At 36.3% G+C, this 21,949-nt stretch overlaps 1 protein-coding gene across 9 annotated transcripts in view; it reads left to right on the top strand.

The window, feature by feature from the left end:
* SAMD8 (sterile alpha motif domain containing 8) overlaps positions 1-21,949 on the top strand; it is a 78,355-nt gene that overhangs the window by 19,260 nt on the left and 37,146 nt on the right. For 8 of the 9 annotated variants that reach the window (XR_004344252.1, XR_004344251.1, XR_004344250.1 and 5 more), the window contains 2 exons: positions 8,213-8,805; positions 21,587-21,682. Coding sequence is in view for 6 of the 9 variants with exons in the window: in XM_030335094.2 (XP_030190954.1) it covers positions 8,213-8,805; positions 21,587-21,682 (689 nt within the window). In the remaining 3 variants the exon portion in view is untranslated. Of the gene's footprint in view, positions 1-985; positions 1,156-8,212; positions 8,806-21,586; positions 21,683-21,949 lie in introns of all 9 variants that reach the window. The other variant, XM_030335097.2, reaches the window with a different exon arrangement.

Here is a 21,949-nt window from a genome sequence, read left to right as displayed (position 1 = left end):
TTATTTATATTATTGTGAAGAGATTTGGGTCATTCTAATGGGATGCATTAAAGGCTTGTTGATTGAGGAATAGCTATGCTACTGTTAAGAAATACCAAACTAAAGTTCTTATGATAAGGTTTTTTCATTTTATTAAGTATGGAGATAAAGTCATCTTTACAGTATATAGGCAATATACTGTAAGCTCTTTTGCTCTCAGGCTGGTGAAATCTCTAATTAGTATGAACTAAATTTGGAAAGAAAAGAAATATGCTTGTAAATAAAAGAGTTGATGTGCCGAAAATTGCATTTTTTATAGTTTTCAAAAATTTCTAACTGGAGTCCATCCATAAGATACTTTTGTTCCCCTTTGTACAGAACAGTCAGCTCCTTTTGTTTATCTGTTATCTAGGACTTGGAACTCTGACTAATGCCTGTTGATAATGAGATTCTGCAGGAGTTGAATATTCTCTCAGTGCCTTTGATAATTAAATTCTTAATTGTTCATGATTTCAGAGTAAACCTCTTTAGAATTTTATCTCAAATGGGGATGTTTCCTTTATACATACCAATTAATGTTTTAGACAAGTACAAGCTTTTCATGCAGTGTTTTTTAATTGTGAATTAAGCTTTAATGACGTTAGTGGGGAAACACTTGAGTTTTTTTTGATAGTTACTTGACTCCTAGAAATCTTAAGTAAGGCACTACAGTACTATTTGTAATAGTAATAATATTGTGAACAATTGCCAACAATGGAGAGATGGACAAACTATTGTATAACCATTAATGGACTGTCCTTTTCAAAGGATAATTTAATAATATTAGACAAGATTCATGTAATAATGTTAAGGAAAAATGAGACAGAATTATCTGTGGTATGATTTCTTTTCGTAGAAAATTCTGTGAGAGTTATAACAAATTACAAGCAGTAGTCTCAAAGGTAATTTTAAAATTTTATTTCTTCAATGAATATATATTACTTTTATGTATTTTCTGTCTTTTTAGTATAGAAATACATTGCTGTAAAAGATTCAAACAATGCAGAAATTTACAGACTAAAAACTATAAAGGTCCTTCAGTCTCCTACCTAGACAAATGAAATCCAGTTTATCAGTTTATTCTTTTATGGATTTTGCTTTTGGTGTCATATCTAAGAAATCTTGACCTAACCTAAGGTAAGAAAGATTTTCTCTTGTGTTTTCTTCTAGATGATTTATAGTTTTAGACTTCACATTTGGTCTGTGATGCATTTGGGGTTAATTTTTATATGTGGTGAGAGATATCGATTGATTTTTTTGCATATGGATATCCATTTGTTCCAATACTATTTGATGAAGACTATCCTTTCTTCATTAAATTGCCTTTACATGTTTGTAGAAAAACAGGTATCTATCGATCTGTCTATCTATCTAGGTCTATTTCCAGATTCCCTGTTCTGTTCCATTGCTTTATTTATCATCATGCCACTACCACTTTGTCTTGATTTGGGGTAGATGATAGAATTCTAAAATGGTCTCCAGTGACTGTTGTATAATAATAGAAGGGACCTGTAAATATGATGGGCGATCACTCCTGTGATTTTGTTGTGTTAATGTGGCACAGTTGACTAAGAAACTAAGATTATTCTTAGTGGACCTGACTTAATCAGGCAAGTCCTTGAGAAGGAATGTGCTTTTCCAGGAGAGATTCTAGGTACAAGGGGAGTTCAACACAGGTGAAGCTGCTGCTTTTCAGAATAAGAAGAGGCAAGAACTGAGGGTGGTCACTAAGTTTATAGTAATTAGCTACATAGCGGTAGAAAATAATTGCTGTATGATAAGTCTTGAAATCAGCTAATTTGTTCTTTTTCAGAGTTGTTTTTGGTTATTTTGGATCTTCTACATTTCCATATGAGCTTTTGTGAGTTAAGTTTATCAACATCTACAAAAAAGCCTGCCAGGATTTTGATTAGAATTGCACTGAATCTGTAGTTCAAATTTGGGGGAGAATTGACATCTTAACAATATTGAATCTTCTGACCCACCCATCTCTCATTGTTTATTTAGATCTTTAATTTCTCTTACAGTGTTTTATAGGTTTTAGTGTACAGGTCTTTTCCGGGTTTGGTCAGATTTATCCTTGAGTATTTGATATTTTTTGATGCTATTGTAAATGGTAGTGTTTTATAAATTTCTATTTTTTTAAGTTTATTTAATTATTTTGAGAGAGAGAGCATGAACAAGGGAGGGTCAGAGAGAGTGAGAGAGGGGATTCAAAGCAGGCTCCACACTGTCAGCACAGAGCCAGTGTTCTGGAACTCAGGAACCACCAGGTCATGACCTGAGCTGAAACCAAGAGTCAGATGCTTAACCAACTGAGCCTCCCCGGTGCCCCTATAAATTTCAGTTTTTGAATTTTTATTATTAGTATATAGAAATACAATTGATTTTTGTATATTGATCTTATATCTAGCAATCTTGCTAAACTAACTTACTAGTTGTGGTAGGTTTTTGTGTGTACGTATAGATTCCACTGAATTTCCTAAATAATTATATTGCTTGCAAATTCTGCAGATTGTGAGTTTTATTTCTTACTATCTAATCTGTATAGCTTTATTCCCTTTTCTTGCCTTATTCTACTGGCCAGAATGTCCAATGTATATAAATTGGTGAGAATGGATAGTTTTGGCTTGTTCCTGATATTATAAGAAAGTGTATAGACTTCTGTCATTAAGTATGATATTAGCTACAGGTTTTTCAAAAAGCCCTTTATAAAGTTGATGACGCTTCTGTTTTTGGTTTGCCGAGAGGTTTTATCAGGAATAAATATTGGATTTTTTCAAATGCTTTTTTTTGAGTGTCTTTTTAAAAAACTTTTTTCTTAACAGTTATTTATTTTTAAGAGACAGAGAGAGACAGAGCATGAGTGGGGGAGGGGCAGAGAGAGAGGGAGACACAGAATCCAAAGCAGGCTCTAGGCTCTGAGCTGTCAGCACAGAGCCCGACGCGGGGCTCCCACTCAGGAACCATGAGATCATGACCTGAGCCGAAGTCAGACACTTAACAGGCTGAGCCACCCAGGTGCCCCTACAAGGTAACTTTCAAAGGAAAAAAAAACTTATCTTTTCTTGTGTTTCATTTTGAGTAATTCCTGTTGTTGTGTCTTCAAGTTTATTGTTCTTATCTTTTGTAATGTCTAATCAGCTGTTAATCCAATTCAGTGTATTTTTCATTCTGTGTATTGTAATTTCATCTTTAGAAGTTTCCATTGGAGCTTGTTTAAGGCCCATGTCTATAACTTCTTGAATATGTAATAGAGTTATAACTTCATTGATTTTCTTGTCTGCTAATTCTATTTATTTATTTATTTATTTTAATTTTTTTTTCAACGTTTATTTATTTTTTGAGGGGACAGAGAGAGACAGAGCATGAACGGGGGAGGGGCAGAGAGAGAGGGAGACACAGAATCGGAAACAGGCTCCAGGCTCTGAGCCATCAGCCCAGAGCCTGACGCGGGGCTCGAACTCATGGACCGTGAGATCGTGACCTGGCTGAAGTCGGACACTTAACCGACTGCGCCACCCTGGCGCCCCAAGCTAATTCTATTTAATCTGTATTAGTTCTGGGTCAATTTTGATTGATTTGTTTTCTACTAATTATAGGTAATTTTTCCTACTCTGGATAGAGAGTAGGTATCTTTGATTGGATGCCAGACATAATGGATTTTATCTGTTGAGTGCTAAATACTCCTAGTAATCTTGAACTTTGTTGTAGGATGTAGTTAAGTTACTGGAAAATAATTTGATTCTTTTGGATCTTGATTTTAACATTTTTTGGCTGGGGGTGCCTGTGTGGCTCAGTCGGCTAAGTGTCCGATTCTTGATTGCAGCTCAAGTCATGATCTCACAATTCATGAGATTGAGCCCCACGTTGGACTCTGTGATGACAGTATGGAGCCTGGGGATAATCTCTCTCTCTTTCTCTGTCTCTGTCTCTCTCTGTTTATCTCGCTTGCTGTCTCTCTCAAAAATAAATAAACTTCAAAAAAAAAAAAGATTTATTTGACTGGACCAGAGACCTGTTCATTGTAGGGCAGGGTTTTTCAATATCAGCACTCAATATCAACATCTTGAATCAGTTATTTCTTTGTTGTGAAGGGCTATGCTGTGCTTTGTAGAATGTTTAACAGCATCTGTAGCCTCTGCCCTTTAAGTGACTCCCTACTTGTAACAACCAAAAATGACTCCAGAAATTGCCAAATGTTGGGGAGGGGGTAGCAAATTGCCCCCAGTCAAACAACTACTAATTTAGGATTAATTTTGTCTTACTACTATGCAAGATCTTCCTATGCACTTTGCCTAATGCCCCATGAATTGTGAGATTCTTTTGGTTTTTTTCAGTGTGTTTGGGGTAGGCATTTGTATTGGTCTTGTGTGTGTACTGAGTGTTGTTCCCTCTAATCTTTCTGGGTGGTGCTTTTTTCAGTCCTGTTTTGTTTCCTCGTGTGTATGTGATGATCAGCATTTTAGCTGCATATTCAAAGGACAGTCTCTGCAGATCTCTGGGGTTCTGTCTTAGTCTTTTCAGGCTACTATAACAAAAATACTGTAGACTGGGTGGCTTAAACAAAGCACACTTATTTCTCACAGTTCTGGAGACTGAGGAGTCCAAGATCAAAGCCCAGCAGATTTGGTATCTGGTGAGAGCCTGACTCTTGCTTCATAGTCAGTCATCTTCTAGTTATGTCTTTAGGTGGTGGAAGGGGTGATAAAATTCTCTGGAGTATCTCTTAAAAGGCAACTAATCCCATTTATGAGGGCCCTGCCCTCATGACTAGTCACCTCCTAATTGGGGGGTTAGGATTTCAATATATGAATTTTGGGGAGACAAAGCATTCAGTCTATAACAAGTTCTCTGTCTGTGCATCTTTCTCTTCTCCAGTAATCTATTTCATGAACACTAGCCACCTGGATCTCCCCAGACCCTCAGCTCTATCTCCTCAACTCAGCAAGTCCGCCAGCCCTCACCCATTTTGTGTCCTGTGTCACACATGACTTGGAACCTCTCAGGGCAGTAAGCTGGGGCAGTAGGGTTCACTTTGTATTCTGTTTGGCAGCGATCTTTTTTGTCTGATACCCAGTGTCTTGATGCTGGTTTTTCTCTCCCATGTATTTTATCTATCATTTGGTTATTTGTGGTGGGAGGGTAAATTTGGTCCCTCTCATTAAATCTTGGTCAAAAATGGAGTCCCTTTAAACCTTAATTGATTCATATTAATTGTTGATTAAAGCTGAAAGTGTTCTTAAACACTAACTTAATTTCATTTTTTTGGATTTATATGAAACTCATAGCCGTCATATCTTTGTTCAAAATTTCCTGTTCCATGTAGTTTCTATGGCACAACATAAATACTAAATTGGCCCTAAAGCCTTTTATCATCTTTTTAATATACCTCTTTAGTGCAGGTGTTCACGGTGTTACATAAATATGGGCCTCTAACTATATGTAGTAGCATACAATTAAAGGACATGTCCTGACTTGATGAAGCACATTAGTGGAGTGTGTCATGTTTTTAGGACATTGCCACAGCAGGCTCAGAGACTTCCAGAAGGCTTCCTTGTGTTACTCGTTCTGTAGCAGCTAAAACACCAGCATCAAACTCTGATTGTTGGCCCAATTGAGAGTATAGAGAACTGGTGATCTAAGACAGGGGAAAAAAAAGAAAAAAACAAAGAGAAGATCATTTTGAACAGTGTATGAGACAAAACCGTACTGAAGGATAATGCTATAAGGATGGGAGTGACTTGGAACCCATTGGTGGTAAGCTGTTTGAGAAAGGAGAAAGGTAGCAGAATAGAAAATAAAATGACAGAAGAATCCAGCCTTGTTTTGTGGGAGATGAACTTTGCAGATTTGCTACATCGTAACTGCTGCAGAGTTTGTATGTAACAGGTGTGGTTGGATATTCAAAGATGAAGAAATTTATTCAGAGCATATCTTTGGGGAAGAGATATGTATGTAGTGGGTGGGATGAAACCATCTGGATATATATATGAACTAAAACATACCAAAGTCATTTTAATGGAATTTTGTATATATGTGATAACTTACATAAAATGATATACATCAGTGTGTATAAATTCAATGTGGTAAATTGCATAAAACATGTTTGGGATGGCAATGATATACTGTAGCTAAAAAGAGCTGAGTAAGAGTTTATGTAGCTCTTTAGTACATAAGAATTAGGCAGCTTTTTAAAGCATACAGATCCTTATAGGCAGATGTGCTGTTAATGTTCTAAGACTGAAAAGCTATTGTGGATTGATAATATGAAAAACTCTGTTTGGAAACAAAATCTGATTAAAGGCTTCCAAAAATTAGGATTGCTTTTTAGTAATTAAGAAATAAATATTTAATAAGCATTTCTTGTTGCCTGAATATTTTTGATGGTGTAAGTGGTGGTGCTCATGTAGTTAATTAAGTATCTGCCTTTTTCAAGTATTTATAAGTCTTCATGGCAAGAGTTTGTGTGGGTAGGGGAAGAATGTAGAACAGTAGCAGTTTTTTTACTTTTCTCAACATAAGTAAGCATAGAAGATTTATCATAGCCAAAAGTGCATATTATAAGAAAATGATAAACACCAAAATCAAGAATTATTTCATCTGGGAAGGGGAGGAAGGGGACAGTATCAGGGAGGGACATTCAATTGTATTGATGTTTTGTTTTTGGCCTTTTAAAAAAAAATTTTTTTTTTCAACGTTTATTTTATTTTTGGGACAGAGAGAGACAGAGCATGAATGGGGGAGGGGCAGAGAGAGAGGGAGACACAGAATCGGAAACAGGCTCCAGGCTCTGAGCCATTGTTTTTGGCCTTTTAAAGCAAACTTTTAAAATATAGTTTAACATACGTAAAGTGTAGATCATAAGCATATAGCTTCTTGAATTTTTATAAAATGAACATAACCTATGACTAATACCCAGATTAAGAAACAGAACATATATTGGAATTATTTGATATTTTTTCAAACTGGGTAGTGGACATTTGGGTATTTCTTATGTCATTCTTTATTTTTTTGTTGTTGTTATGCTTTAAAGTTTGCCTACTGTGTTTTTTTTAAAAAAAATTGTCTCCTCTCTCTCTCTCTCTCTCTCTCTCTCTCTCTCTCTCTTTACCACTTGTGGGATTCTCTCTTTCTCTGCTCCCTCGCTCACTTGCACCTTCTCTCTCAAAAAAATTAATTAAAAAATCATCTCAGAAGGAAATAGGATCTTTAAAAATATGGAAGATGTCAGAAAACCCACATGCTTTAGTAACTGAGGAAAGTACTTCAGGGAAATAAGTTTTTTCCATGTAGGCCTTTGTCTCCTGTGTTATCTTATAAACCTGATAGAGGCCCAAGTTACTGAAAGTTTTAGAATGGAAAAAGAACATAAACAGAACTATGTGGATCAAAGTAGTAAAAATAATTAGTACATTTTCAGATAGTACATTATTGGCCTTTTACAATCACAATATAAAGTTTGGGTCCTCAAATATGAGTACATTGAAATGACAGTTTTCTTTTAAAAATTTTATCACTGAAATCTCAGTGATAGTTTAAGAAGGAAATTTCTTATTTAGTTCTATAATGGTATATTCAAAGTATGGAAAGAAATGAGCTAATAAGATACTTATATCTGGTTTATAGGCTTTATATCTGTTTAGAAATCATTTGTGTAGTGGGTAGAAATATTCTTAATCTAAGGGGTTTCCTAAAACTAGTTCTCTATCTACCTTGGTGGTGTTTCTTGTTTTTGTTTTCTCATTTTAGAGAAGTGGGAGATACTTATTCCATCAAACATGAAGATTTCTAAAATTTAATTAATTTTTATGTATTAGGTATCTTTCTGTATCTCATTTTAAGAGAAGCATTAAAATGAGATTTTTCTCAATTCTCAGCAGTAGGCTTTTTCTAATGAAGTTACACTTGCTATGGTGTGGAAAGGCCATTTGTAGAGTAATTTTTTGTAAAAATGTTTAGTCATTAGCCTTCCTTCTTCTGTGGGGGCCATATCATAAAATTATTAGAATGTTAATCTACTGAAAACCAATCATTTGGGTTTTTTTTTTTTTCCTTGTTACTCTCTTCTAGAAGCCAATAGATCAGAGTAGAAAAATTATTGTTTCTGGTATGTTTACGTGTATTTGGTCTTTAAAGGAGTTGTTAGGACACACTGAAGTTTTTGTTTTGTTTTCCTGATTTCCCTGGACAGGCAGTGGAAAAGGAAATGGCTGTTCCTAATCACCTCTGCATTCGCCGCTGGACTACCAAGCATGTAGCTGTTTGGCTGAAGGATGAAGGCTTTTTTGAATATGTGGACATTTTATGTAATAAGCACCGACTTGATGGAATCACATTGCTAACATTGACTGAATATGATCTCCGGTCTCCTCCTCTGGAAATCAAAATCTTAGGGGACATTAAAAGGTTAATGCTCTCAGTCCGAAAATTGCAGAAAATACATATTGATGTTTTAGAAGAAATGGGATACAACAGTGACAGTCCCATGGGTTCCATGACACCTTTCATCAGTGCTCTTCACAGCGCAGAGTGGCTCTGTAATGGAGAGCCTTCACATGACTGTGATGGACCGATCACTGATTTGAATTCTGATCAGTACCAGTACATGAATGGTAAAAACAAACATTCTATTCGAAGATTGGACCCAGAGTATTGGAAGACCATATTGAGTTGTATATATGTTTTTATAGTATTTGGGTTTACATCTTTCATTATGGTTATAGTCCACGAGCGAGTGCCTGATATGCAGACCTATCCACCACTCCCAGATATATTCTTAGACAGGTAAGTTTTGTTTCTAGTTGCCAAGTTTGCAGAAGGTTGCAATAACAGCAATGATAATATAGTTATGATAATTATGTTGTTTGTTATTATTTTGGTTGATACATACTTTCTATTTATCTGGTAGCATATGAAGATATGCTTTGAAGTCGCTTTTTTTTTTTAAGTTTATTTATTTTTGACAGAGATAGAGTATGAGCATGAGCTGGGGGAGGGGCAGAGAGAGAAAGAGGGAGACTCAGAATCTAAAGCAGGCTCCAGGCTCCAAGCTGTCAGCACAGAGCCTGATGCGGTGCTCGAACTCACAAACTGTGAGATCATGACCTGGGCCAAAGTCAGACGCTTAACCGACTGAGCCACCCAGGTTCCTCTGTCTTAAAGTAAATTAGACCTTAAGCCTGTGTGAGTGGGAAAAGCCACTGGTTAATTTATTTTTTTTATAGCTATATTATAGCTCCTTGGGCAGTTCACATTTTAAAAGGGTTTCCTGGAATGGTGTCTATAATAAATGGAATTTGGTTACCTTTTCTTGATGAATGGGGTTTAAAAGCTTTTCCAAAAATATAGGGAAGGCTCCTGTATCACCAAATAAATTGGAATTATCACAAATAATACAAATTGATTCATTGATAGTATCCTCTATCCTCTATGTTTTTATGAAGTGTTGCATGCATAAAAAAGAATATAGTATATGCATATGAAAAATAAGAATAGAACAAAACTCAAAACTATTAGTTTTTATATTTGATTTTAAAAATCTGTTTCAAGTTTGTAGAACTTTCCTGATTGTTTTTATAAAATATTTACCCTTCTGAAAGTGCCTTGTAGAATGTTTTTTTTGTTTAGAATGTGTTTTCTTTTTTTGTGAAGTGAATTAAAGTATTCGTGTTGAGATGGCAAAATGATGTACATATCACATTTTTGTCCTCACAAACCCCGATTTAAAGTGTAGTAAAGAGGTTTTTGTTTAATTTGTAAGCCTACAAGGATGCAGCAGATAAGAGAGGAGAGAGTAGCCATACATTTTTGGAAGTTTGAAAGTAGGTGGATGAGGGGCGCCTGGGTGGCGCAGTCGGTTGAGCGTCCCACTTCAGCCAGGTCACGATCTCGCGGTCCATGAGTTCGAGCCCCGCTTCAGGCTCTGGGCTGATGGCTCAGAGCCTGGAGCCTGTTTCCGATTCTGTGTCTCCCTCTCTCTCTGCCCCTCCCCCGTTCATGCTCTGTCTCTTTCTGTCCCAAAAATAAATAAAATGTTGAAAAAAATTTAGAAAAATAAAAAAAAAGAAAGTAGGTGGATGAGTGGCAACAAACAGACCTAAAATAATCAAATTCTAAAACAGCAATTAGGAAAAATGAGAACCAACCCAGTCTATATTGCAGATTTCTCAAAACTCTGGATATTGCAGGTGAAAGGGTGGTGCTAAAAGAAGAATCTAATGAAAGCTGTTGAAGAAACTGTTAGATCCCTATATCTCCTCCCCTATTCTATACAGTTTTCCCAATTATAAACAGAAGACCCCAAGGAAATAAGGAAGAAAGCATATGGATATCTAAGGAAAGAGTATTGGAGGCAGAGGAAACAAGTTGTTTCTTGCTCCTTGTTCTTTGTTCCAAGTTGTTTCCTTATTCCAAGTTGCAACACAAATTGCAGAAATCCTGAATTGGTAGGGTACTTAGCAGGTTTAAAGAACAGCAAATCAGAGCTGGGAAGAACAGTTGGAGATGAAGTTTGAGAGGAAACAGGAATCCAGATTGTATAGTGACTTGTAGATTATTGTGTGGATTTTAGCTTTCATTCTGAATGAAAAGGGAAGCCATTGGAAAGTATTTTAGAGAAGGAGTGATCTAACTTCCATTTTAAAAGGTAACTCTAGTTGTTGTACTGAGAATAGCCTGAGTGTGGACTTGAGTGTAGCCAAATAGGGATTAAATTATTGAATTCACCTTGACAAAAATGAGGTGCATTGGATGAGGATAGTAGTGGTAGAGATGGTGTGAAAGAGTCAAGTTCTATTTATATATTTAGAAAGCGCAGCCAACAAGATTGCTGATGGATTTGCATGTAAGGCATAAGAAAAAGAAAAGTCAAGGATTACTCCAAGATTTTTGACCTGACCCTTTGCAAGGATGGAGTTGCCCTTCACAGAGATGGGAAGACAGCTGACTTGGAAAGAAATGTAAGGATTTGGTTTTGGACATGTCAGATTGAGATATCTTTTACACCAAATCATTATGTCAAGTAAGAGATGGAAGGATGAGTTGGAGTTCAGAAAGATGTAGGCTGAAATTTGGAAGTTACCAGCACAGGTAAAGCTGTGATGTTAGATAAGGTCTTCTAGTGAGTGAGTTAAAAAGTGGGAAGATTAAAGATTGAACCCAAGAACATTCTTTTCTTTTTTTTTTCTTTTTTTAAATGAGTGGCCTGTTTTATATTTCCTTATTATTTTTTTTAATCTTTTACATGTTTATTTTTGAGAGAGAGAGAGGGAGACGGAGCATGAGCATGAGAGGAGCAGAGAGAAGGAGAAACAGAATCCGAAGCTGTCAGCACAGAGCCCAATGTGGGGCTCCAACTCACAAACCATGAGATCGTGACCTGAGCCAAAGTCAGACAGTTAACCAACTGAGCCACCCAGATGCCCCCAAGCCCAAGAACATTCTAACAGAAATCAGAGAAGTAAGGCAAAACCAGTAAAGAAGACTGAGAATGTCAGGGCAGAGAGAGAAAGTAGTATCCTGGAAGCCAAGTTAAAAAAAAGTATTGTAAGAGGGCAGGAATAATTAATAATTAGCTGTTTTTAAGTGCTATTCAGGCATCAAGTAAAATGTGGATAATTAACCATCAGATATAGCAACATTGACCTTCACAAGAGTTAGTAAAAGCAGAAGCTGATTGTAATGGGTTCAAAAGAGAATATGAGACTTACTGAAATTTACCTAATGGGATATAATCCACAAATAGGAAACATATGCTCATTGTGACAGTTGCTCATTGTGACATTATTTGTAGTAATTGCAAATATTGGAAATAATATAAATGCCTATCCTTGGAAAACTGGTTGAATATAATACTCTGCATAGCAGAGTACTACTAAATCACAAAGAAGAGTGAGGAAGATTTTTAAGAACTGATATGAACTAGTTTTAAGTGTGAAGCAAGGAAAATATAAAATGAGCGAAACAGCTCTTGTTCCATAAATCAAGGAAGTGCATAAAACCAATGAAAGCATGTCAGAAGAACATATGAGCTGGTTTGAAGGGACTTGCACTGATCAAACTAGGGCAATTAAAACATCCAAAAGCATAGTGATGGTAATGGATTCTAATATATTGAGTAAAAGAAAGAATTTGTGAATCCATAGTGATAAAACAAACAAAAAATGGTCTGGCAAGAGGGGAAATTCTTCAAGAATGATACCAGCAAATAAACATGGATGGCCTATTTTGCAACATCCAGCATAGTAATTGATTCAGGCAAGTCATCAGTGGATGCTAAAATCATTAGGTGAAAGATCAAGGATGTTCACATGATTTGAAAATAATCATCTCACATACTACTTAATTATAGGAAGAATAAGGTAGCTTTCCAGTGTCATGATTGTTTTAACCAAATGATCAAATGTAGCATTTCAAACTGACATGTGCATTGGATGTGATGTTCACAGTATCAACTATATAATAATCTTGCCCCTCCAAATGTAACTTAAGTCTAATCATGAGGAAATTATCAGACAAATCCAGAACAAGGAACAGTCTAATAAGACAGCTGATCTGGACTCTCCAAAAATGTAGATATTATAGCAAACGGAAGTCAGGCAAAGAGAATTGTAGGGATATTGAAGAGCTGTAACCAAGAGCAATATATGAACTTTAATTGGAACCTATATCAAGAAAAAATATATGCTGTTGATATTTTGGGGACATTTAGGAAATTTTGGGTATGGACTTCATATTAAACAATGTTGTCTAACAATCAGTGTTACAATTTCCTGGGTATAATAGTGTATTGTGTTATGAAAAGGATATCCTTTTTCCCAGGAGAATCATGTTGTAGTATTTAGGAAAGAAGTGTCATAATGTCTGCAACTTACTTTGCAGGGGGTGGGTTAAGGTTCTTCCAAAACAGTATGTGTGTGTGTGTATGTAGGTATGCATAGAAAGAGTGAAAAAAAATAAATTTGGAAAAAATGGTAATTATTGTACGGTGGATTTAAGTGAAGACCTTAAAGTATTTATTTGTTCAATTTTTCATAGCCAAGAAAAGTTAAAAAAAAATTGGTTAGAGTTGATAAGAGAGAAAAAGAATAGGAAGAGAGAAATTGGAAACAATCAAATCTTAAAAGGTTTCCTGTAAAGGTGGTAGAGAAATGGAGCTGTATCTTGGACAGAGAAGGAAAGGATAGAGAGTCACCAGGATTTTAGTTTGGGATGGGCTATATTATAGTATGTTTGTTGTATTGATGATAGGAATGACCCAATTTAGGCGGAGGGGAATGATGTTAGGAGGAAAGAGATGGACATGATCAGAGTCATGTCCTTGAGTAAATGAAAAGTGATGGGATCTAATGGGTAGGAGAGGTTGGTTTAGGCACATGGACTGTTTATACATAACAGAGAAGATAGAAAATACAGAAGCACATTGTTAGATGTGATGGTAGAGCATGAGGAAGTGCTCTCCTGATTGTTTTTATTTTCTCTGCAAATAGTTACAATGGAGAGAAAGATGGCAGTTTGAGGAAAATGAATGGGGTGTAAAATAGTCATCTAGGAGAGTGAGTAGACTTGTGTGATGTAGTAGCAGCACTGATGGCCTCCTTGAAGTTAGTAGTCATGTTGGCATGATGTATTTTTACTACCTCACTCAAATAGGTGGATGGAATAGGTGCATAACTGGATTTAATAAGCAGGTTTGAAGGTTTGCTAGGCAGCATGATGAAGGAAGACCAGGCAAGGGAGTGATTACAATGACTGACCATGGACTCAGGTGGATAAGAAGGGACATGAGGAAATGAGATAGGTGAAGGACAGTGAAAATGTTGTAAGATCAATGGATTTTAGGTCTCAAAATTATTGAGGTTGGGAGTACTAGAAGGAATAAGCTGGAAAGCAAAGAGGTGTTGGTTTATATAGGATTCTTGAAATTAAGATTATGAAAAATAATCTTAGTAATGACAAGATCCAGGTTATAACCATGGGTGCAGGTCACTGAAGCAGAGTAAAAGACAAGGCCAAAGGAGAAGTAAAAAGATAAGTGAGAAGAACCCAAGTTACAATAGAAGTTTTAGAGAAAGTGACAGTGAACCAGAAGCTGAAGTCTTCGAGAAATGAGAGAATGGATGCTGAGGTTCGATAGATGCCTATAACCAAGGTGTAGTGGGAGAAAGGTGGAAAAATGACCTGAGAGAGAAATGAGGATTTTATTTTAAAGTGTACAATTCAGTGGGTTTTATTATATTTACAAAATTGTGCAACTATCACCACTAATTCCAGAATATTTTCATTACCCCAGAAAGAAACTCCTATCCATTATCAGTCTCATTCCATTCCCTCCTCCTTCCATTCCCTGGAAACCACTAATTTACTTTCTACACCTGTGAATTTGTCTGTTCTGGACATTTCATATAAATGGAATCATGCAATATGTGGCCTTTTTTGCGTGTGATTGGCTTCTTTCATTTAGCATAATTTTTCAAGATTCATCCATATAGTAATATGTATCAGTGCTTCATTCCTTTTTATTACAGAATAATACTCCATTGTATGTATATATACTACATTTTGTTTATCATTGATCAGTTAATGAATGTTTGGGTGTGTCCACTTTTTGGCTGCCATTAATGCTGCTTATGAACATTTGTGTACAAAATTTTGTGTAAACATGTATGTAATTTTCAGTTTGTAATGGGGATATGAAGCCAAATTTTGCCTAACTCCCTATAGTGCCACCCACTACAAATCTTCATGCTCTTAAGCATTGAAGCTTTATTCATAGGAGAATGGTAACAGGTGCTATCAGTGTTTTTCCTGTGTACTCTCAGATCTCTTTTTCATTTTCTTGCATGTGGACGCCCCAACATCCAGTAAATGTATCTGTGTTGGAGAGCTGCATCTGGGCTGCTTGGAAAGAGAGGCATTTTGCCTGCTTGGAAAGAGAGGCAAACATGCTTAGGAATTTACATCCCTCCAGCAACGGCCTTTAACTAATGACTGATGAGATAGGGTATAAATATTTTATTTCTCTTCACCCTAATTGGGACAACTTTTAGGTCGGACCTACACTGTCTCCCAAAGTCCCCATAGGATTGAGCCATAATTACCCTTGCCATAGTTAACCCCACAAGCCTTTATTTGATGTCTCACTTTTACCCTGCTTCCTTGCCTTCCTAATTTCATTTTCTTACTACCCTAAGGTTTTCCCTTGGGAACACTCCTAATCACTTTCACACTGATCTTTGTTTCAAAGTCTGTTTCTGAAGCTTATGTTACACAATTTCAAGACCTTCAGTACATCTTAAACAAAATTGGGAGATAGGGATGCCTCTATAGGCAGGCCCACTTAAAACAGTGAGAAAGGATAGCTGATAGCCATACTAGTAACAGAAGAACCAGAAGCACTATAAAAAGCAAACATAAATAATGGAAAAACTACTCTAGCCTGGAGCTTAACCTTCATTTCTCAGTAATCCTGAGGTCATTATCATATTCAGTGTAATAATCAGTGTTCATAATCATGATTATTACCAAGTAATGGTAATAATTACCAAAGTTAAATTTTTATCTAGAAAAAAAAGAGGCATGTACACGTATAATGCATTTTAGATAACTTTGTATCAAAATAAATAATGAGATCTTGAAAAAACATTTCCTCACAACATGCCACTAAAATAACAGTAAAAAGGAGGGGCGCCTGGGTGGTGCAGTCGGTTAAGCGTCCGACTTCAGCCAGGTCACGATCTCGCGGTCCGGGAGTTCGAGCCCCGCGTCAGGCTCTGGGCTGATGGCTCAGAGCCTGGAGCCTGCTTCCATTCTGTGTCTCCCCCTCTCTCTGCCCCTCCCCCGTTCATGCTCTGTCTCTCTCTGTCTCAAAAATAAATAAAACGTTAAAAAAAAATTTAAAAAAAAAATAAAATAAAATAACAGTAAAAAGGAGATGAAGGGGAACCCTATAATCCTATGAAGGCAAAAGTAGTGATAATGATGAATATTTGGAAAGTAGGAAGTTGAGGGCCTATTATAAGATTAGGAACCGGAGCTAGCAATGTCCAAAAGGGGAGTTTGTGTTGCAGAGCTCCAGAAAAACTCTCTAAACAGATGGCACCAGGTATCTGTCACAACCAGGTACAAATAGGAGCCAAATATGGGAGAATTGGTTGAAAAGCTTTTAGACTTGCTCTATTCCAACAGAAGATAGATGGTATAGTCTCCAGAGTAGTTAAATGTGAGGGACTCTGGACTCATGAGAACAAAGGTACCTAGATGTGTTCAAGGTGATTATTATAAATTTACATACTGATCACTGAAACTTCTAGCTCCCTTCCTTAAGTAGCCAGACTTCTTATCCCCATTCCCTCCCAGCACCAGTCATCTAAACAGGAGAACAGATCCCTCTCCTTGGAAAACCTACACAAGAGAAAAGGACTATAGATACAATGGTAGGGGAGATATCCCTATCTCATCAACCAGACCCCTTTATCACTCTACCATGAAACCCACAACGTGAGAAGCTCAATCTATGCGCACAGAGCTTCAAATTATTTTTTTAGTGCTTCACTGTCAAATATGAATGGTCAAGAACGATCAGACATTTAAGGACAAAAGACCAATGCAAACAGAAAAAAGCAACATGGGAAACACAAAATAGCATAAGAACACTTCAAAAAATAAACCATATTCTCACAGATGAGATGTTATGTTGCATTTTATGAGACAGTAACAGTAGGCTATAAAAAAGGAAAATTCAGAAGAAAAAAGCTTTTGGAAAATTAAAAATGAAAGTAGAAATTTAAAATCCAGCAGAATGGGATATAGATTTGATAAATTGCCCTGTACGTAGAACAAAAATGAAAAGTAGAGGAGAAAAAGTAAGATCAATCCATTTGGCCCAACAGTGAACAAATAAGGGTATTAGAAAGAATACATAGAGAAAATGAAAGGGAAGATATTATTTAGGATATAATAAAGGAAATTTCCTGAATTCAAAGGATGTGACTTTCCAGATTGAAAGGGCCCACTGAATAAGAAATGGAAAATTTTATAACACTGGATTTTAGGCTGAAGATCCTAAAATTTAGCTGCTTTTTATTTATTTATTTTTTTTAATCTTTATTTTTGAGAGAGAGAGACAGAGTGCAAGTAGGAGAGGGACACAGAGAGAGGGAGGCACAGAATCTGAAGCAGGCTCCAGGCTCCGAGCTGTCAGCACAGAGCCCGATGCAGGGCTTGAACTCACAAGCTGTGAGATCATGACCTGAGCTGAAGTCAGAAGCCCAACCTACTGAGCAACCCAGGTGCCCCCTAAAATTTAGCTTCTTAAGAGACAGAACAAGTAACATAGAAAAGATTGGAAATCTAAATAGCATCAAATTCTTTGCAACAGTGGAAGCTAGAGGACAAGACCTTTAACTTTCTGAGACAAAATAACATCTAACTTAGAATTCTCAGTCCAAGCAAACTACCAATTAGTTATAAGGTTAGACCGAAGGATAGTTTTTAAAATTTTTTTTAATTTAAATTCAAGTTAGTTAACATATAGTGTAGTATTGGTTTCAGAGTAGAATTTAGTGATTCATCACTTACATGTAACACCCAGTGCTGATCCCAACAAGTGCCCTCCTAATTAATGAGCATCACCCATTTAGCCCATCCCCCCACCTACTCCTCTCCAGCAACCCTCACTTTGTTCTCTATAGTCTCTTATGCTTTGCCTCCCTGTTTTTATCTTATTTTCCCTTTCTTCCCCAATGTTCATCTGTTTTGTTTCTTAAATTCCACATGAGTGAAATCATGCTATTTGTCTTTCTCTGACCTATTTGGTTTAGTATAATATACTCTAGTTCCATCCACATTGTTGCAAATGGCAAGATTTCATTCTTTTTGGTCACGGAGTAATATTCCATCTCACGCACACACACACACACACACACACACACACACACACACACACACCACATCATTATCCATTCATCAGTCAGTGGACATTTGGGCTCTTTCCATAATTTGACTATTGATAGCGCTGCTGTAAACATTGGGGTGCATATGCCCCTTTGAATTAGCATTTTTGTATCCTTTGGAAATACCTAGTAGTGCAATTGCTGATAGACCCAAGGATATTTTTAAGTTTTCAAGTCTCAAAATATTTACTTTCCAATCCCACAGCTACTAGAATTGCTAAAATGAAAAAAATTTATGATAACGCCTGATGAGGATTCAGAGGAACTGATAATCTCATACATTGCTGGTAGAGATGCAAAATGACAGAACTGCTTTGAAAACAGCTTGATAGTTGTGTTTTTTTAATAATTTGTTTTTTATTTTAGAGAATGCAAACAGGGGAGAGGAGCAAAAGAGAGAGAGAGAGAGAGAGAGAGTATCCTAAGCAGGCTCCATGCTCAGCATGGAACCTGACACAGGGCTTGATCCCATGACCTTGGGATCATGACCTGAGCCGAAATCAAGAGTCAGACACTAAACCGACTGAGCCACCTAGGCGCCCCCTGTTTGATAGTTTCTTAAAAAGTTAAACATATCCTTAACATAACCCATAACAGTTTCACTTCTAAGTATTTACCTAAGAGAAATGAAAACATATATCCATGCAAAGACTTGTATGTGGTCTTTATTCAAAACCACCAAAACTGAATATATTCAAATATCCATTACATATCCGAAATACCCATCAACCAGTGAATGGAAAGGAAATTGTAAGTAAAGAAAGGGTAAAGAATTATACATGCAGTATATATGGGTAGATCTGAAATATATTATACTAAGTGAAAATAGGCAGATACAAAAGGTATCTAGATAAATACTGTGTGATTCCATTTATATGCCATTCTGAGAAAGGCAAACCTATATAGGACAGAAATCAGTTGACTTGTTGCCCCAGAGCTAGAAGTGAGAGAAGGGGTTGACTACAGAGGGGCACAAGGGAACTTTTTGGGGTAATGAAAATATTCTATATCTTTATAGTGGCGGTGGTTACATGACTGACAAATATGTTTGTCAACCTCATTGAACTACACAGCTAAAAGGGATGAATTTTTTGGGTTGTAAATTAAACCTCAATAAATCTAACATTAAAAACAAGTTTGTCCTTCAGCCTGTCTTTCTCAGAAAATGAATGGAGGAAACAATCAAAACTAAAGAGTAAACTGAAAAAGACGAGTACTTGGATTCAGGAAACAAAGAATCTAATATAGAAAAGAGGAGTTTACAAGGTGAAAGTCGAGTTTTACTTCAAAAAAAGAGCCATACGGGCAGACTAGAAAATGCAACCGTACTGTGTGATTCCATTTATATGCCATTCTGGGAAAGGCAAACCTTGGGATCATGACCAAACCTACTAAATTTGAAAAAAAAAAAAAAAAAAAAAGAAGAGCTCTAAGAGAGATTTCCCCAAAAGGAAAAATTGAATTGGTAGAATAGTTTGAAGCTGAATTGATGATAGGCACATAAGAAACAGAGCAAACTAAAAAGAAAAGAAAAGAAAGAAAGAAAGATTTTTTAGCTCTAGAGAATTATAAGAATTTCTACAAGAAAGGGATTTAATTATTGTTCTCTACTGACTCAGCTGCAAATGGTATTTAGAAACTTAAGTAAAAGCCAAAAATTATTTTTTAAAAAATTGTGAAACTGTAGAGAATAGGGGAGAGAAAATGGACTGTGGGAGCTGACTAAGAGATATAATGCTAAATAAAACACAAGAGTGAAAGTGATTGCCTCTGGGAAGCAAGAATTAGGTAGAGGGTGGGGCAGAAATGTATTTTCATCCTAAACATTGTAAAATTGTTTTATATATATATATATATATATATATATATATATATGTGTGTGTGTGTATATATATGTGTGTGTGTATATATATATATATATACACGTACACACACACACACATACACACACACACACATATATATACATACACACATATATACATATGTATTATTTTTAAATGTTCATTTAAAAATTTATATAGTTAAAAGTCTTTTGGGGCGCCTGGGTGGCGCAGTCAGTTAAGCGTCCGACTTCAGCCAGGTCACGATCTCGCGGTCCGTGAGTTCGAGCCCCGCGTCGGGCTCTGGGCTGATGGCTCAGAGCCTGGAGCCTGTTTCCGATTCTGTGTCTCCCTCTCTCTCTGCCCCTCCCCCGTTCATGCTCTCTCTGTCCCAAAAATAAAAAAAATTAAAAAAAAAAGTTGAAAAAAAAAATTAAAAAAAAAAAAATCTTTTAAAGGAATTTTTCTTTTATTTAAAAATTTCTGATATGTGATAACCTTTTCCCCTAGTAATGCGAGGTAAATAAGGCAGCAATAGATTAAAAATACATAAGAGGAATCTTTTGAGGTAATAAATGACAAGTCCCTGACTAAAGATGATGTATTCTCTTCACTTACTCTGAATAAGGTTTGGTTGGATAAAACTATTAATACCTTTCTTTCAGATTTCATGTTTTATTTTTAAAGATACGTTTATTTCCTTAGTTATAAAATTAATACATTGTACAAAAAATTTTAGTGGAAATGTACAAAGAATAAAAATAAGACAATCAGGGGTGCCTGGGTGGCTTAGTTGGTTAAGCGCCTGACTCGATTTCAGTTCAGGTCATGATCTCACAATTTGTGAGTTCAAGCCCTGCATCAGGCTCCATGCTGGCAGTGTTGAGTCTGCTTGGGATTTTATGTCTCTCTCCCGCTCCCTCTCTCCCCACCCTACCCCCTACCCCGCCATAGCTCAGGCTCTCTGAATCTCTCAAAGTAAATAAATGGAAAAAAAAAAAAAAAAAAAAGACGATCACCTGGAGATGATATATTTGCACTAATTCATTTCCACCTTTACCTCCTTTCCCCCTCTGTCTTCTCTTTCTCCTCCTTCACTCTTTTTATTTATTTATTTTTTAAGATTGTAAGTAATCTCTATACCCAACATGGGGATCAAACTTAAACCTCAAGATCAAGAGTCACATGCTCTACTAACTGAGCCAGCCAGGTGCCCCTTTCTCTTTCTTTTTAAATTAGGAAATGTGACATGTATTTTACTAGTGAATAACCGCAGGAGCTGTGGATTTCGTGAGGAAAGAGGGGTCAATGGAAACAATAGAAGAAAACAAGGATATAAAACAAAGGAGGGCAGAAAAAGGAGTAAAAACAATTTACTGCCTCTAAAACAAAACCAAATTAAAAAAAAAATTACTATAGGGAGAAAAGAGTCAAGTTCAAGCCCCAATTATCTGGATTCTGCAGTTAGCACATCATGCAGGAGGTGAACCCTTTCCCATTGATTTTTGTGGGCAGTTTCGTATCCAGGTCTACCATTCTACGGGGGGGCGGGGAGGAAGAAAAGGATTGTCACCTCTTCACAGAGAACCATTAATTGGGAATCAAAAACAGCAAAGAAGTTTTGATAAATGAGATATTTGATGAAACAGATCTTTCCCCCAGGTTCTTTAAATATCCTCTCCTAAAAGAGGTAAAAGTTATAGAAATAAATTTTGAAGAGTATCATGTTGCAAAAGGTGTCACATACATGCACTTCTTGTCAGTATGAAATGTAATTTTTTTCTCTTTCAGTGTTCCTAGAATCCCATGGGCCTTTGCCATGACAGAAGTATGTGGCATGATTTTGTGCTATATTTGGCTCCTGGTTCTTCTTCTCCACAAACACAGGTACCTCAGTTATTCCATTAAAAGACAAAATGTTTTTACTGTCTTGGATAAAGTTCATCAAACCTTGTTTCTCCCTTTGTTGTTCCTTGTTAATTTCCTTTAGCCATTATGGAAAATGTTTTGGGTTTGATCAACAAGAAAGTCACCGTGAGGTAATACCTCCATATTTAGTTACATTCTGAATGTATTCTGAACACAAAGATCAGAGTTGGCAATGTTCGGCCATTAGCCAATCGCTAACAGTCTAGCTTTAACTTTCTTTGGAAA

Source organism: Lynx canadensis, chromosome D2 (assembly GCF_007474595.2).
Source record: "Lynx canadensis isolate LIC74 chromosome D2, mLynCan4.pri.v2, whole genome shotgun sequence".
Lineage (NCBI taxonomy): Eukaryota > Metazoa > Chordata > Mammalia > Carnivora > Felidae > Lynx > Lynx canadensis.
The sequence above is the reverse complement of the archived record's forward strand: the minus strand, read 5'-3'. Positions and strand labels throughout refer to the sequence as shown.